Below are 17,852 nucleotides of genomic sequence, written 5' to 3'. Positions count from 1 at the left end.
GTTGACTCTGCGAAATTGATGGCTCGCCATTAGTTTTGATTAATTGGAGCGCATTGTGGCGCCTAATTGATGTCGACAGCCGGAATTTCGATGGTGCTTATATAAATGCGTGTTGGATTCAATTCAGTTTTATTATCATTATCTCCCTGGGCCTGGGAATTGTGCGCGTTGAATTGATAAAATAGAGAACTCGTCCGGCAGGAACGTGTGTGTGTGTGCATAATTGTGGGTCGTATTGCGATTAGCTGGTGCTGCGCCACAACGACCTGCCTGTAAAATTTAATTGGGATAATTGATTCGCTGTCGATAACAAGGTGACCAAAATCTGACCGCAAAATGCTCTGGCGGCGCGCGAGGGGTAATTATGTTGTTGACAGTTTAGAAACTAAATGGGGAGCTGCTAACTTATTACTGTGTATTAATTGCTGGGTCCATTTAATAAAATAATTTTATGATTTTTTTACCTTTTGCCAAACACCATGGATATAGCTTTCCTAAAAAATAAATAATCCATATTGTATAAATACTAAATATTAGTCGGACTGTGAAATACACTTGAATTATATTTTCTTTGACTGAGGCTCTTATTTTATGAAAATAGATTAATAATTTATTATTGTTATTTGAAATTTGAAATATTCTATAATTTGATAAGCCAAACCAGGAAAGTTCATGATATTGCTTCAACAAATTAAATTGTTATAACGAATGATTGGGATACAGTCGGGATATTTATGTAGAAACTATAAAGCATTTTGCTTATAAAAAAAGCTATCACTAGTTTCATAATTGTTAGTAAAAGGAAAGATAATAATAGAAATAATTAAAAATGTAAATAACTTATTTTATTACTAAAAAAGGTAAAATAGCATTTATGTTGAAAATCAAAATCATATTATATATTTGTATTATTTGTTTATTTTATTTTAAAGTTGTAAATAAAATGAAATTTTAATTTTTTTGTCACTTCTTTCTTTTTAATGAACTGGCTTGTTTAGCGAACTGCGAAACAGACTTATTTGCAGTACGTTTGAAGCTCGTAGTGACATTGCCTGGGGAGAGAATAATTTTGCAATTTCACGCGCGAAACTCAATTTTTGGCCGAAATCTAATTTAGCGCAGCACCGAGAGCAAATTGTCTCCACCCTGCGCTCATGCTAGGTTTGCGCTGATGATTTGCAAACAAAACGGAGAGCATGTGTATTAATTCATCATCGCCGCAGCTCGGGGTTTTCAGTGTCAGCGGCACACTTCATCATAATAGCGAAGACAAATGATTCTAATTTGTATTCCGCTCGCGAAACTCGTATTACTTGTGTGCTATATTTGTGTGTGCAAACACCGCGCACGCACACCGTCAGGAGCAGCTCTCGTAATGGCAAAAAATTGCCGTCGTGATTGCCTGTGCTGAATGAGAAAATTATTAATCAAGCAGAGAAAACGCCGTGCCGCGCGATCCCGAGTCGGCAATTTGAGCGACGGCCGGCTGGGGACCGAAAGAAAGATTTGTCATGCTGCAGATTAAATATACTGAGAAATGTCGTAATTAAATTTGCCTCCGTTTTATTCACTCCGTCTCCACGGAAAGGCAATATATTTGAGCCAAAAGCGCCTTTTGATCGAAAATGTTCTCCAACGGGGGCGGCATCAGTAATTTAATTTATGGAAAAAATTCATCTCGAGCGCGCCCGAAAGCTTGCGGCGTAAGAATTTTTATTTTTTTGCCAAGAGTAAAGAAAGAAGAAAGTTCTCTCGTCGTGCTGCATGCTACTCACAACTTTTCCTCATTCATTTTCTGTTAGCTTTACCCCGAAGGGACTCGCCGTGGAGCTTATTCTGGCTTTTGCGTGTAACTCTTTGGCAGAATTAGCAGCGGTGATCGGTGGGCCAACTTTTGTCTCGGGGAGAGATTTGGTAATACGGGCAGTAAAAATGTCCGGGCGGCGAAGAGAATTCTACACGATTTACTCAAGGCTTTTGAGAAATGCTCCTTCTGGGCGATGCAAGAGGAAATTCCACCGACCGTGTAATATTCTCAAGAAATTCCCCTAAAACAAGAGTGAAGGCGTGTGTGTTAAGCTGAAATTATATATATGCAGAGCAGCGAGCCAAATAACGCACGCATTCCATGTCAGAAGCAGACAGCAGCTTTGAACTTTTGGGCGCTTTCGTGTGTTTCATTTCTAAATTAAAATAACGCCCCGTTTTTCTTGACTCGCCTTCTTTTGATGAAAAATTTATAAAGCTGAGGAGAAAATAAAAAATAGAGAGAGAAAAAGAAGGCGCCGGCAATATTTTTCAGTCGGTCTTTCCATCTGGGCCTTGTTGTTAAACAAGAAGGAAAAATGAGCTTCTGGTGAAGGAGATTTCCATTTCAATATTCCATTTTTTCGCGAGAGAGAGAAAGAAAAATCCCATCAGAAAAAGCAGGAAGACTCAATTTAGGCTGCCGGTGTTTGTTATGCGAAAACGTGCCACCGAAAAGCGGCAAAACATTAGGGCATGGTACATACATATATGAATTTTCGCCAACGAGCTCAACCCTCGAATTTTATTTTTTCATCAGCACTAATTACAAATTAAGTCGTAAATCCAGCCAACGGAGTTCAGCAGAGGGACGTGCGCGCACGTGCGCGCGCCGAGCTTTTATGTATTTTTCATTTCCAGGCGAATTTTAAATCCATTTATCACGGGTGGAGCCAGAGCCGAAAGTTAATTACCGCGGCGTGTGTTTTAAATTGTTTTAAACGAAACTGCTGAGGTGCTGCTGGTCAGAACAAACAGCATCGGCGGGGGCCTGGGAGGTATTATTGTGCTGAACGTCCCATCTCTCACTCTCCCAACACTTGAACATGACTTTGCGATCAATAATTCCGCTCTCGCTCTTCTCCCCTTGTCTAAACTTACTTTTCCTCGGAAAAGCTGCCGGCGAACTCGCTGTTTCGCCGCACAAAAACACACACATACGTGAAAATATATATATGGTCGTAATAATAATGCTCCCCTGGGCCCTCCCGGTGCGGGACTTGGGAGAGCAAACACCCCACTTGAAAAATTATATACCAAAACACCACCGCGTGCAAATACAAACAATGCTGGGGTCGACCCGAGTTGACACGACCTGTGCAGGTACTACACTTGTGCACTTTCCGATTTGGGCAGGCTCGTAAACCGGCGGGTTTTACTACGCCTTGCGCAATTCCAACTCACTTATCTCTCGCACCTTCCACCTTGTAGCGCTGAATAGGCTGCGCACCTTGTTACTAATTCATTCGCGACCGTAAATTCGCCCTTTGTTGTTCTCAGGTGAATAATAATGATACCAGACGAGCACAATATGCCGCCCCAGGCCACTTGCCGTGCGTCGCCCGCGAGAATTTATGAATTGGCCCATTTTTCTCGCCGAAAGAAAGGCCGCCGAGAACGGCGCTTGCAGTTTCCGCCGAATTGCTTTACTTGCTGCCGCTGAAATTTTTATTGCGCCCCGAGATCATAACGCTCACGTGAACCTTAAAGAGGCCTTTCTTGTTCTCCGCCGGAATAAAATATATACAGCCGAGACGTGAGGGTGTAACGCACAAAGGGTGGAATTCGTGCGATTGTGTCGCTTTCTCTTTTTGAGAGGATATGAAACGTTGTATGCGTGGAATTTAATATTCCGACTTGAGATAGTTGATTAATGTAGTCTCTGATGTTCAGTTTATACATGCAAAAGTTATTAGTTTTCTTTGAAGCAAAACGTAAATCATACTCCATTTCATTTTCTTTGATGCTTCTAATTACAAATTAATTTTCATAATTTTTTCCTTCATAATTTAATTTCTGTTTAGCAGACTGATGAAAAAAGAGTATTTGTTAATTTTTCATCAGTGCAAAAAATATATTAGGTACCTTTGCTAATTGTGAAATAATGATTAAAAAATAAAAATAGATGAATTAAATGTTTTTTTGTCTGAAAATCAAAGCTGTCATTGTTGTCAGTAGAAAACATTTAATAGATTTAATTTAATGAAAACACAAGAAAATAATAATAATAATAAAAACAATATGCTAAAAGTTAATAAAATAAATATAATTTTTATCATTTTTTAGTAAATTCCTTTTTTGCTTTTTACCACTTTTTACAATAAACTAATAGCCCGTAATAGACAAGCTTTAAATCACGCCTTTTTGAAAAATATTCAAATAATTATATACCAGTTTCTTGATTAAATTGTAATTAATATTAATACAGATAGAAATTGAAATATTTGGCGTACTATTTATAAATCAATTAACATCAATTGCAATGCCAATTTAAATTTCCTTTTCCGCCTTTCATTTAAATATTGATTCACGAACCACTTAAAATGATTCTCTTCCAAATTTATTCATGATTCATATTGATTGAAATTGAAATTTGCTTTCAATTAACTCCCAATTCCCTCTACGACCCATAAAAGCTTTTGAATAACTTATTAACAGCGCATATTAGTATTGCTGATAAATATTGTGCAAGTCTCTAGAGCAGAGCGAATATTTAAACAGCAACCATGTCAGTTAGGTGTTGTAATTGAGTCAAGCCAACTCTCTCACTTAGTCAACCATTAATTTTGCACACATCGCGTCGATCTATCTCGCCGTCACGAAAATCATTTTTCATACAAAAGCAATTTCGGCAATCCTTTGCAAATCCTGCTGCTCATCCTCGGAACAAAATCAAATCCGTCGCCGTTCGACGCGTTTAACGACCGAAGTTTCCTCACCGTGGGCCCAACGAATGTAGAGTGACAGCATTCGCTCGATCACTTTTTCAGCCCCCGAGTAATGGCTTTCGCATGTTTTATGTGTGACGGGGGTCCACCCGCGGTAAATACACACATGCGTGCGTTTACGTGCGAATATCGATTCGGCGCTGCTTTTATTCCACTGAACCGCGGTGAACTCTGCCAAGGAGAATTTCTGAATGCGCGAAACAAGGCGATGCTGTGTTTATGCAGGCGGCCTGCTCATTACCAACCCCATTTGAGTGCGCTGCAGCACTCGACGATATCAAAATATATACACGCAGTGTTATTTCGTCTCTCGGTGAGTCGAGCTCAAGTGGTCTTTCGCGAAACATTACAATAAACGACTCACCCAGCTCGCGTTCTGCCGGCTTTTGCGAAATAAATGTATAAAATAAAAAAAAGCAGCCTCCTGCCGTCGTCGGTCTTGGAAAAATACAGGCTTTTCTTATTCAATACCAACATAGCAGGTCTTTAAAAGTCATTGAATTTTATTGCCTTCCGAGACGAAAAAGCGAATCGGGGCTGTTGCTGCCGCACTGGAGGATTCACGTTATTTTTTATGCAAATTACATCGCAATTAAGTTTTATTATTCATCGACGATGTTTCATGGGACGAAAGGAAGGTGATTTGGATATAAGATATTATGCGGCGCTTCTCAGTTACAGCGGAAAATCGCCTGACTTTTAACAAAATTTGATATTCGTTTATATGGGATTTTGTTCAACTTACAACACTTATTATAATATTCTAATTATTTTTATACAAAGGTGTAGAACTAATTCTGTTTTTTTTTTTATATAAATTTAATTAGAAACTATTGGTTGGTTTCAAAAAAAAAAAAAAAAAAAAAATGTGAATTCTTTAGGCAAATTTGAGTAGGTTTAAAAATGTTTTTAAGTGTTAATTTTCGAAATTTGATATAAGTCAGAGAAAGAGGTTTTTGTTCAGTTGCTCGAAGATTGTTATGAAATTTTTACAATAGAACAAATCTGTATCAATTAATATTCTGTTAAAAATTTACAATTCTAAGAAAATATTTAAAAAAGGTAATCGACCAGAATATTTTACAAATATGGATTTAATTTTCGTGAAAAAGTCCATAAAATGGTAGTAAATATCTCAAAGTTTAAATCAGATTGACACTACACCCAAAACTCTTAGGCTCGTCGCAGCACTAGTTAGTGCTGTGGCTGCACTAATAGTGCAGCGACGAGCCTAAGTTTTCTGAGTGTATTGATTAAAATCATATAACGTCTGAATAAAGCAAAATAAATCCAAAAATAATTTTCCCACTGATCTAGTTATCTTAAACCGAGACTAAAAATACGCTTTAAAAAAACTAATTAAAACAAGATGAAAAAATTGTGCTCTAAGATCTTTTTACAAAAGGCAAGACATGCAAAAAGAATGAGCTTTAGGGCAGTTTCCTCTTGAAGAATTTCCGAGTCCTCAACTCTCTGCCATTCTATCTCCAGAGGAGGGTTGTAGATAATGCACAGAAAGAATGGCAAATCTCGAGCTCTTCCAGAAAAAAAATTTGAGGTACGCCAAGCTAAACAAAATTAACAAGGCACTCATAACTCCCAACACGACGCAGCTCAGCCCTTTCCACCGGTCGGGATGTATGAGGGCGTCGTAAAATATAATTTTATACACACACGCGTGCATGTATATTTTAATGCCGAGACTTCCATTTTGCGAGACTCGCTGTTCCTCTCTCATTCTTTTGCATTTTGGAATACGTAATAAGGCCGCGAGGATTTCGCCGGGTAGGCAACCGGCAGAGCTCTCTTCTCTCTCTGTTTTCGAGATGACGAGAGTTGCCAGCAATATTTTATAACTCATCTCACTCGGCTGCCTGTTTACCCCGAGTAATTACACACGGGCTGAGGTGGCTGCGGCCAAATTAAATTACTCGAACGCGCGCAAACAATAATGAAAGCGAAATTAATATTGCGCGCGCGACGGCGGCACGGATTTCGCAAAAGGTGCACTTGAAATTTTAGATGCCTCATGTGCGCGCGTTTAATTGTTATTGCGTTGTGCGACACACACGACTCTTGCGGAATTTATCATTACGCGCGGCGCGAGTCAAAGAATTTTAATCGTGCTGCTGCTGCTAAGTGGTCCAATTAATTATACAACGAAGCCGAAGCTTGTGCAAAATTACGTTCGTTATAAACAAATTTGTGAAATTTGGCTCAAAGAAAATCACCCTTTATATCTGTTTTGTGGAGCGGAAGATGTTGATGTTCATTAAAAATACTAATGAGAACCCTTAAAAGACTTAAACAACTAGATCCATACACGATTAATATTGGAGAAATTATTGATAACATTTTTTTTTAAATAACTGATGATTTTATTTTATTTATGTTTAAATTTACCAGTTTTATCACAATATTAAATGTTTTTAAAACCGAGAAATTGCAAGTTATGATCCGATTTTTTATTTTTTAAAAACATTAAAAATGAGAAAATACAAATTTAGATTAAGTGTTTCAGTTTTAAACCTTTTTAAAATTAATAAAAAAAAATAGTTTTATTGAAGATTTTAGATATTTGTGTAATAAATTCACGAAAATTTTCCGACGCTCTCTAATTCTGAAACCTAATCTATTATTCTCTTTTGCCACAATAATGCCCCTTGCTGAAAATGTGTAGGTTAGGTTTCCCTTTTGCTTCTTCCACTTCTTTAATTTGCACAAATGCTCTCAAAAGCAGTCATTTCGCAGCAGAATTTCCTCCTCAGAACCCCCAAACAAACTTTGTTGGTGGTTGCAGAACGAAAATTAAAGAAGCTCCCTTCAACCGTGAACGCTCTCGGCGAGCAAATGAAGCGAACGAGAATATGGTGCCTTATCTGCATTCACGCTAATTGCTGGAATTATAATTCCCGGACAAAAGTCGGGCCCAGCCTTTCGTAATTAACTTTCGCAGCAAAAGACCGGCAGCGCAGTTCCATCATTTTAAATTAACCGGAAACGATGGCGTTGAAAAAGTGCCAGATTTTCCAGTCGGCGGAGTAAAATCCACTGAGCTTGCCAGCAGCAGCGATTTCGAAACACAGGCGAGCAGTCATCGGGAAATAAAAGTTGTTGCAAAGTAAACACACGCACACAGTCTCTCTGCGCAATGGTTTTGATTTTCTTTATTTTATTCCGCCGGCAGCAACTCCCGAGGGCCGCGCCCGGGATGGGAAATCAAAAGGGCGGCTCGCAGCACCGTCGAGAGAGCGACGACGATGGGGTGAGAATCGCATGCATGAGAATCACAGCGGAAAGTCTAACTACCAGGGGGATGTAATGCATTAAGGGATGACGAAAGTTGCTGCCGCTGGCGCCTCAGCCCCTCTTCACCACCCAAGGCCGCTGATCATGCGATTCTGTAATCACTTTGGGGGCAGTGAGAAATGAAAATGAAACGAGGAGCAGCAACGCTTTTGGGCATTTGAGGTCATGCAATTTTTTTTCTGCGTATTTTTATTTCTCAAAAAACCAAAAAGTCTTCAAAAGCAGTTCTTTTGAATTCTGTAGAATTAAATAAAGATTAATTAATTTAGTTGTAAGATTAATGATGGTGCTGATTTTCAACGACTTGAAAATCGAAAGTAAATTTCTTAAAAAAAAAACATACTCTTGACTTATTTTTTGAAATTTGTTATAAGTATTGTCAAAAATAATCAATTTTGTTTTAAGATAACTGATTAAAATCATGCAAAAAGGATCAATAAAAAATATTGTAAATATTCAAAATGTTCAAAACAACATTTTTTCTGATTTTTTCGTGAAAAATTTAAAGGTCGTTGGACTACCATAATTTTTGTCTCAAATTTTTATTTCATATTTCATCAATGACTTAACATGACCTAAGCTATTTGTCTTAATCTGCGCTAGGCGTCAATCATTCCATAATTAGCTAAGTGCCCCATGTCACCTTTGAATATTTAGGATGTTAGGGTTTCTCATGCCGCCTTGGGGCCTTTTGCCATTTACACGGAGCCACCGCCCTTCTCTTTTCACTCTCCGAACACCTCAATATTGAGGACCTTTAACTCCTTTAGAGGAAGCTGCTGGCGAGCCGCAACATTCGCCGGACCGCCTCTCTGAACTTGGCCGTCCCAAAATAGTCAGTAACGCCGCCACTGATGCGGTGGACCTCTATTATCTCTTAGAAAAAATGTTCAGGGGTAAAAGCTAATTTAATTTCAAAGAGTTATTGGAATCGATCGATATCTGCAGGTTAACAAGTCTTTCTGATGAAACGTGTGACAAGAAATTTTAAATAAAACTATAAAAATTAAGATTCCTTGGCAATTTATTTGTTGGATTTCATGTTTCATATGTAATGTTATTTTTTTCTGCTTTATAATTCACAGCAATTCATTCTTATTAGAATTCGCAAGCAAGAGATTTTTTTTTAATTAAATTTTTGCAATATTATTAAAACAAAATATAGTAATTCAAAATAGTTGAGAAAAAGTAAACATTTTCTCGCTAAATTTTTTTTATTTGTTACTTTTATGCAAAAACCAATTGTATCAGAGACTTTTTGAACTTAAATTTGACCCTCAAAATATTCTATTATAGAAAAATGAGACATTTTCAGCATATTATTATAAAATATTAAGCATTTCACTGCCCTCAGTTCTCATGTGCTGATCATGCATTTCTGCAACAAGCGCTGCTCGATTGTTAAATATGAGCACATCTGATCTGATCGCATCTCTCGAAGGCACGCGAAACTCCACTCTTGAGATGATACACAAAATTACACAGAGCGGCCGGACCTGTATAATAATCAAAATCGCAGCGCCAATTTTGACGTGCACCTTAAGGCTTTGGACGTGCCGCTCTCGTCGTCGTGCTTGATAATTATCCTGACTAGCCAAGCTGAAACTATACGGGCGAAATCAAATTGAGGCTCGCTGCGTTAATTACGTTAGCAGGCAACTAACTTGCGAGCCTGATGTAAACTCGAAACAAGCTTTTGCCTTTGCAGATTGCAAATTGTCTGCTCGAGTGGATTTTTCAATAAGCTCAATTAGCTCGATGCGGAGCTGGGATAAAAACGGCTTCATCTATATTGAAAATCGATGAGATGCCTCGAATCGCTTGTTTGACGCGGAAAAAATCCGTCGAAAGTGATGCGCCGTGTTTGTGAATTTATCCAGATTTTTGAGCGCTCGGAAATGCGAGACTAATCCAGCACGTCACATGTGTTAAAAAAAAAAATGACGAATGGAAAAAAGCGGTAAAAATTGAAAGCGTTCTCATTGTTTTGGAGGAAAAAAACAATTTTTTTTTTTATAAAAATCGCTTCTGCTTGTTTTTATATTGCATACTCTCAGTTCTAAAAGCAGGAATGCAAAATTAACAGAAAAAAATATTTAAAAAAATCCGTCAGCCACAGCTATTGTTGGATAGCTGAATGGAATCAAAATTTGTATTTTTATAATCGAAACGGAGAGTTTTATTTATTGCGAAATTTCGTGCGTCTGCTCTCTTTTTCTAATTTTTTGACAGTAAAATATTTTTATTGTTTATCTTTTGGCAAAGTTAATTTGTAGCCTAAATAATTTCAATGCCTCTAGCCAACAATAGATTCGTTCAGATTAGTCTTTTTTTTCTTGAAGATTGCCCTGAGTTGCATTTTTATATAATGCATTTAAATTTGGTTTTAAAAATTAAAACCGATTTAATTACGCGTCAGAAGATGAAAAATTCAATAAGAAAAATTTTCAAATTCAAATTTAAGATTTTCATTGGTTCACAATCTATGTGAAGCAATTTTTAACATAGAAAGCGCCAAGCTCATTATTATGAGATTACTTCCTTGCTTCCTTCCTTAAATTTCCTTCTAAAAAGAAAAGATAAAGAGAAAAGTTTGCTGAATTTCATGGATTGGTTCTCGGAAGAAAAGCTCTCGGCGGGTTGATAACAACTCAACTTTCTTTTTCCTTCTTCCATCCGCTGCACGTTCGGGCATAATTTCATAGTGCGCTATCTATCTACACAGTTCAGGCCGAGATAGATTGCATTAATATCCGCCCTGGGCAGCGGACGCCCTTCAAAAACGCTGCATCCACCGAAATCGATTTGCAATAAGAGATGAGACTGGAAATACTTGTGATAATCCGCCGCCTGCTGCCACTTTTATGATCCAGGAGAGCCTCTCGCTGGCTGGCTGTGCTCCAACTTTTCCCTGCTTTTGCACGTTGCAAATCACCTAGCGATAAAAATTTCAATTTCTATATACGTGCCTGCACACAAAAAATCGTCAACTTTTAGTACGCCCCCGAGACAATCGCCCCCGAAAGCAAGGATGAATATCCAATTCGCAGTCAAAGTTTGGCAATCTCAAAAAGGACGCCCCTCGGCGCAGGAAAAGAATTAAAACTTTTGCCAAACTTTCCATAACACGCAAGTCCCGAAAGGTATAAACTTGGCTGTCATATTTGTAAATAAATGTATGCCTTTCGGAAATTCGCAGCCGGTAAAGTTGCGAATTCTGCCAATATTGCGATACGTCCGTCGACAGTCAAAAATAAACTTTCGCAGTATATTTTACGTAGAGAGGAATTTATGGACTTCTTGCAATTTAAAGACCTTCTTCAGTTACATATTTTTATTCTTGCATTGGAAGGAACACAAAATGTCATGACCAATGTCAAGAATAATTAAAAAATTCACAATCAGGAGTTTTCAAAGTTTCACAATTTCCTGTCAAAAGCATTTGAATCTTGTGTTTTATTAAAATTCTAAATCACTATTAAATATTCAACCAAATGTGAATGTTAAATACTTTTAGAAATAGAGACTGATATTGCCCTCCAAATTTAAATGAGTTGGGAGGGAAAAGTTTAAACTTTGATGCAACCCAAATTTTTTATAGCTATAATTTGATTTCAGTTATATAATTTTGTCTGCTTTTGAACCCAAGAATAAAATATCATTCCTGAAGTGCTCCTTTAATAAGTTCAAAGTCCTTAAGCACCAAGTCATCTAGTTGTCGCCTCTCTCCCGATATTACATTCAATTATGTTTAAGTAGCTTTCACAACACAATCAAAGTTTTACATCTCGCTGAGCAAGTTTGCTGCCGAGCACTTTCGGGGCGAATTAAACTCACTCACTTTCTGCCCGGTGCTTTGTGCATTGGGAATGAAGAGGTTAAATTTTAATGCTTCTAAATGCGCGTCCAAAACACTGCCGGGTTTGTTCATTTTTAGCAGGCGCCGCTTGACGCTCTAATCCTCGCTTAGTAATAATTTTGCCTTCGCTAAATCCCCCTCGGATATATATTTTAGTCTCGGATCCCCCCCTGCGAAACGAAAGTTTGGCCGCCACACTATTTGCGCGGATAAGCATCTCAATGAAAGATAAACACCAACTTTTTACTCGCGAAATTCCGCACATTTGTGCATGCGCACCCTCGGATGCGAGGCTCATAAATTTCGGTTTAATATGCCGCTATTTTCACGCGAGGGAAATGAAGCGATGGTTAATTTAGCCGGGCTTATAAATAAACTGGTGCGATACAATCAAGAGGTCAAATGTGACAATTATTGTGCTGCAGGAAATTTTGCATTTGCTTTCAGCAGTCAGTACAAGAGCATTTTATATTTTATAATATTTTTTTTTTATTTTACTGTAGCGTTAAGTACAGATGCGTGCTAAGGTAAATAACATGTTGTACGTTAAAAAAGTTTAATAGCTTTTTTATTTTATTGAATATTTATCATAATACATTTCCTAAATTTTATATTATAATAAAATTTTATTTTTTCTAATTATTTTTTTATTTTAATAAATAAATTATGTACTCTTTTTATGAATAAGAAAGTTTTTTTTTGTATAAAATTTGTAAAATAAAAATTTTGGTTTCGTGTTTCATAATTTATAAAACCAAGTCACACAACGATTATTCTTCAACAATATTATCGTAGATATCTTCCATCTTCTCGGTTCTCATCCATCTATACCATGCGATGATTATAATTATGTATTATATTATCAATTAATGATTGATACGGATGCTGTTTAAAATGCTACAAAAAATATAACAAAGAGAAAAGAAAAATTTTACGAATCGATTTTTATAGGACACAAATTGAAGATAAACCATAAACAAAAAAATTAAGTATGAAGTAAAATTAAACCAAGTTAGTCAAATTACAATTAATTGATATAACAGGAATAATTATTCTAAACTTTTTCATTTTTATTGCAACACAAAATTTAATGAGCTCACTTTTATAAGATTAAATGCGCACACTTTAACCACAGTTTATCAAAAAAGTTTAATAATATAACTGGAATTTTTTTCAAATGAAATCTGATTAAAAAAAAAAAACAGTTTAGTATTGAGAAAAGTTAAAATGGCAATGATTTATTTGGTTTTAAAGGTGTGATGTGATATTTTAAAAATTATATGTGACATTTTGTCAAAGACAATCATTAAAGGCAACAATTTGTGATTCTTTTAAAATAATTTCCTTCTTTTATCCTAGCGTAACAAGTCGAAGTTCACCTCCCTGTGCGTGAGTTTGCCAATATTTTCAAGCTAAATTTTATCTTTTGTTTGCTGTTCTTACGAAACTCTAATACATCATCCTTGGGGGCGCAACACGCGCAACTTGACATCATACCTTTTATCCGGAAACACCCATTTAACACAGAATAACCCTTGAGGCACGATATACACCTTCCTATGTATGTATGTCGTGAAAATTTCATGGGTGCGATTTGTCAATAAAGTGCGCCTGGGGACGAAATGATAAATTACACCGTCGCTTGTTAAGCGGCCCAATAAAATTGATCGGCAGACAGACAGGCGCTGCGGGGCCTAATTCCCCGGCCCGATAACCGAGAAACGACTCTCAAGGGATGGTTTTTCTTGTTCGCAGGTGGCGCGACCGTGGCGCAGGTGGTGCAGGCGCCGGCCCTGCCGGCGCCCAATGCAGCGGCGGCGACGACGGCCACATACCAGCCGACGACGCGGACACACCAGTGCTGGAGTTCGGCCCTCAGGAAGTACGTCATCCTGTGCACCGCCTGTGGAGGGATGGCCGCCCTCCTCGGCGCGCTCTTCCTGCTCGTCCACTTTGTTCTCAGGGCACACACGTCGTCACTGCACTACTTTGAAACTGTTCCCACCTACGTCCCAGCTACCATGGTGAGAACAGATATTTATTAAGCTTTTACAAAAAATAATATAAATTTTTTAAGTTATTTTAAAATTTATATTTTAAATTATATCACTTTTTTTTATTTATTAACATGATATAATATTTTTATATTTTTAGCATTAATTAGTTGAATTTATAAAATTATAATTTTCATGTAAAATTTAAGGCAACATTTAATTTAATATTAACAAAAATAATATTAAAATTTATTATACAAATTGGTGCAAGTTCCTGTAATATTATTCAAATGTATTAAAAAAGTAACTTTAGTCTATCTCCGTGCGGCTCATCTCGTATCTCTTGGAAATTAGAAATCAAATTATCAATAAATTAAATTCATATATCTCATAAATAACTTAAAATTATTATTTATATTTTCCCAATGATGATTTGCATCCTTGATTTAAAAACAACACAATGTTTCATGATATCTATCAATATCTCGATCAAAAATTGAATTCGTTCTATTCTGTGAAAATGAAACAGGTTGAAGGATCACCGTTTCTCAACAAAACCGTTTATTAAATTAGTAACTTTTGGCTAATCAAACTCTCAAAAAGCACTCGATTTTGATTGCTAGATCACTATATTCAACCAAAAAGAAAATAAATTCTTTAAGACATTTAAATTTACATTTCCTCAAGTTTGATACTCTTTTTGCGGGCAAAAGTGAACAAATTTCTACACTTTTGACTCGACAATGAGTGCGAATTTTCAAATTGCAATTTTCACAATAGTTATGATAATTTAAGTTTTTTTTTTAATTTACTAGAGGGGCCCTTTAACAAATATTTTCGGCTTTTGTGGTTGGTAAAAATTAAGAAAATCAGGGAGCACAAAAAATAAAAACACTCATGATAAGATTTTTTGTTTCAATCTTTTTGAAATGCTGAGTTTTAGAATGAAGATGTTTTTCAAACTATATAATAATCCATAACGCTGCAAACTTTTTTTTATCAACCTATGGCAACAGACCGTAGAAATTTCAACGCCAGCCCGGTCGAGTTGTCCCATTTACACGAGCGTTTTAAGGCGAAAGCAATTTCATCCGCCGCCTGAACTTTTTAAAAGCCCGAGCCCCGTCATATCCATTTCCCGAAACTTATACCCACACTTTGCGCCCTTTCTTCAACTTTGCCCTCCGACTTTTAATGAAACCATCAAGATATTTATCAGAAAACCGAGTTGCACGTTCCGCCGGGAGAACAATAAGAGCTCGCACGGGGGCTTGTTACCAACTTTTAATTAGAGTGATCATTGTGTGGAAGCGCAAAAAAGAAAAATTGCAGGCTAGAGAGAAGGGGCTGCTGCTGTCACTGGGCTTTACGCCGCTTGTACGGCTGCCGTCTGCCTGCGAATTTAATGCCGCCCTTCCGCCTATCTTTACGGCACTCGGAGGCGCGCTAAAAATTTTACCACCGCACCCAAAGGGAAATTTCGACGGGTCGCCTGCCGTTTTCAATTTATGTGTCTGGAATGGTTGAGTTTGTTTCATGCCTGATCGGCACTGAATATTTAAGGCCGTGTTGCGTAGCTTTCTTTTGTGTTTTATTTCCCTGTCTTTTCCTTGGCGGGGAACGAATCGAGATCAAGATTAAGTAGCAGCAGAAGAGACTTTGACATTTAACCCCTTGCGAGATATATTCCCTTCTTTTCTTGCAATTCTGGCGAGTGGAAAAGAACCTGAATAAAATCACTGCAAATAATGATCCACCTTCCAAGAAAATGCACAAATTTTCATTGATTAAATTTTTATTTTATTTATGTGCATTCATCCAGCAATAAGGGCGAAATTGTTCAGACTAAATTTTTTTGTAAAAGGTCCAGGTAGAGACGTTTTTGAGGAAAAAAATCTCACAATCAGTCAATCATTATCTTTAAATTCTCATGGAATTCATGTAAAACTATGGTTAATTATATAAAATTCTTTATAACAATTTTAAAGGCGCTGACAATAATTAAGACAATGCAATTCAGTTTAAAAAAGTTATGTGATTTTTGTCTGCTTGCAGGTTTTCTAATGAAATTTGTATTGACGATTATTAAACCTGTAAAATATTTTAAATTAAAAAGAAGCATTGAAAAAAATAAGCAAAAAATTAAATTGATTTTCTCAAATTGGCCTCAAATTTTAATGTAATCTCTTATTAACAATCTATTTTAAAAATGATTTCATTTCCTTACAAAAATGTGGAATGAAAAAGAAAAGTAGTGAATAAAAAAAATGATAATTTATTAAATACAAACTATGCAACCTGCTGTGCATCAGCGTTGTGCGGGTTGCAAAAGACGGATCCCTCTTTTCCGCTTTTGTTCTCCCTCAGCCTCTTTGCTAACATCAGTCAGCCGCTCGGACTAATTTAGAAAATATGGTGCTTTCCTTCCAAGCAACATAATTCCCCATAAAAAATGCATTTCGTATTTCTCTTCGCAACTTTCCTTGCAGCAATTTGGTTTAGCCGGGACGTATTAAAGCGCTCGCAGGACCACTTTCAACTTTTTTATTCACACTGCCGCAGCGGGAAAAAACGGGTGGCCTCAATTATTCAAAGGGTCCACCCTTGGCAGGCAGAAAACGCGGCCATCAACTTTGACGCCTGTGAAGCGTCCTCCTCCTCTTAAATCCCTCTTTCGAGAATAAGCTCTGCGAAAGTTCATGCGAAGTTAGAAAAAAAAGGGCGAGAAAAGTGGTCCTGCTTTTTAGAAAAAAAAACCAAACGAAGACAGAAAGTAAAAAGTGTACAATCGATTTTCCCTTTTCAGGGCGAAGTTGTAGTCCTAATGCATCGTTAGATTAAAGTGCAGGGTCGCCTGCCCGCACAATAAAAGCGGCGTGTAGTGATAAAAATTTTATGTGTTTGATTGCAGCTGACGCTGACGGGGCTGGCCGTGATGGGCTTCGCTCGCAGGAAAAATCGCTACAGCTACTTGGTAAGTTTGGAAAATGCTTTTAATCCTTGCTCGTCCCTTTGAAAAAAAAAAACAGCCACCATTCTCTACACGATTCTGGAATTCCCCAGCGTCGAGAGACCGAGTTTTCAGCACAATTAAAATGTTGGCTTTGAAAAAGAGCGGCCGATATTCCGATTGTACAGGAGGAAGGGGTGCAAAAACGGATGAGTTGTGAAAAGAGCGCCGGATCTCTTTTAGGCCGCCTTTTTCCTCCTGCCGAGCAGCCGGCGCGTGCTTTTTATATTTAATGAGGCTCCCGGAAAAATGGCTTTGGCAGCTTTTTTGCGCCAGCCAGTTTTGCATGCTAGAATAATTCATTAATTTTTTTCTGCACTTCGGAGCCTTCTTTTGTCAAGCCTATTATTGTCGTTGTTCACCCTTTTGAGACCGAAAATTGGAACATTTTTCCTTTTTCTTGGTAACCAAAAAATGAAATATAACATTCTTTAACAAATTGAATTTTTAACTATTCGAGCCAAGAAAGGAGCAAAAGTTCTTTAATGATTTCTCGCAAAGCGAAAAGCGAGCTCTTCAGATGCAAATGTAAGCCATTAATTGGCTGAAAAGTTTCTCCTTGTGTTCAGAGCCATGTTAAAATTTAAATTTGCTGAAGCCACAACTTGGTTTTAACTCGAAACTTCACAGTCGGAATTCAAACAAATTTAGAATGTTGAACTTGGAGGTTTGCGAAGTTAGGTGTAAAACGGCGTCTCAAGCAATGAATTTTAATCTTGAATTCTGAGAACACAAAATTCCATGGCTGAATAGAAACCCGAATTATAAACTCGCACTCATACGGGATGACAGAGGGATCCGATTCATTGAAGTTTCCTCCTAAATGAAATACTATCTAAAGCACTAAATTCTAACAAGATAAGAATGCGTTTCTAATTATAGACATTAAAATCAAAATTCACCTCATGATTCAAAAGTGAAAAAAT

General features: G+C 37.1%; 1 protein-coding gene across 2 annotated transcripts in view; it reads left to right on the top strand.

Annotated features, from left to right (window-relative positions):
• The window catches only part of LOC132193380 (uncharacterized), a 41,458-nt gene that overhangs the window by 2,679 nt on the left and 20,927 nt on the right, over positions 1-17,852 (top strand). For both annotated transcript variants that reach the window (XM_059614015.1, XM_059614016.1), the window contains exons 2-3: positions 13,678-13,946; positions 16,828-16,890. In XM_059614015.1, the coding sequence (XP_059469998.1) occupies positions 13,678-13,946; positions 16,828-16,890 (332 nt within the window). The remainder of the gene's footprint in view (positions 1-13,677; positions 13,947-16,827; positions 16,891-17,852) is intronic.

Source organism: Neocloeon triangulifer, unplaced genomic scaffold (assembly GCF_031216515.1).
Source record: "Neocloeon triangulifer isolate White Clay Creek 2 clone unplaced genomic scaffold, ASM3121651v1 ptg000004l, whole genome shotgun sequence".
NCBI classification, from domain to species: Eukaryota; Metazoa; Arthropoda; class Insecta; order Ephemeroptera; family Baetidae; genus Neocloeon; species Neocloeon triangulifer.
Note: the sequence above shows the minus strand (reverse complement) of the source record. Positions and strands in the feature narration are given on the sequence as shown.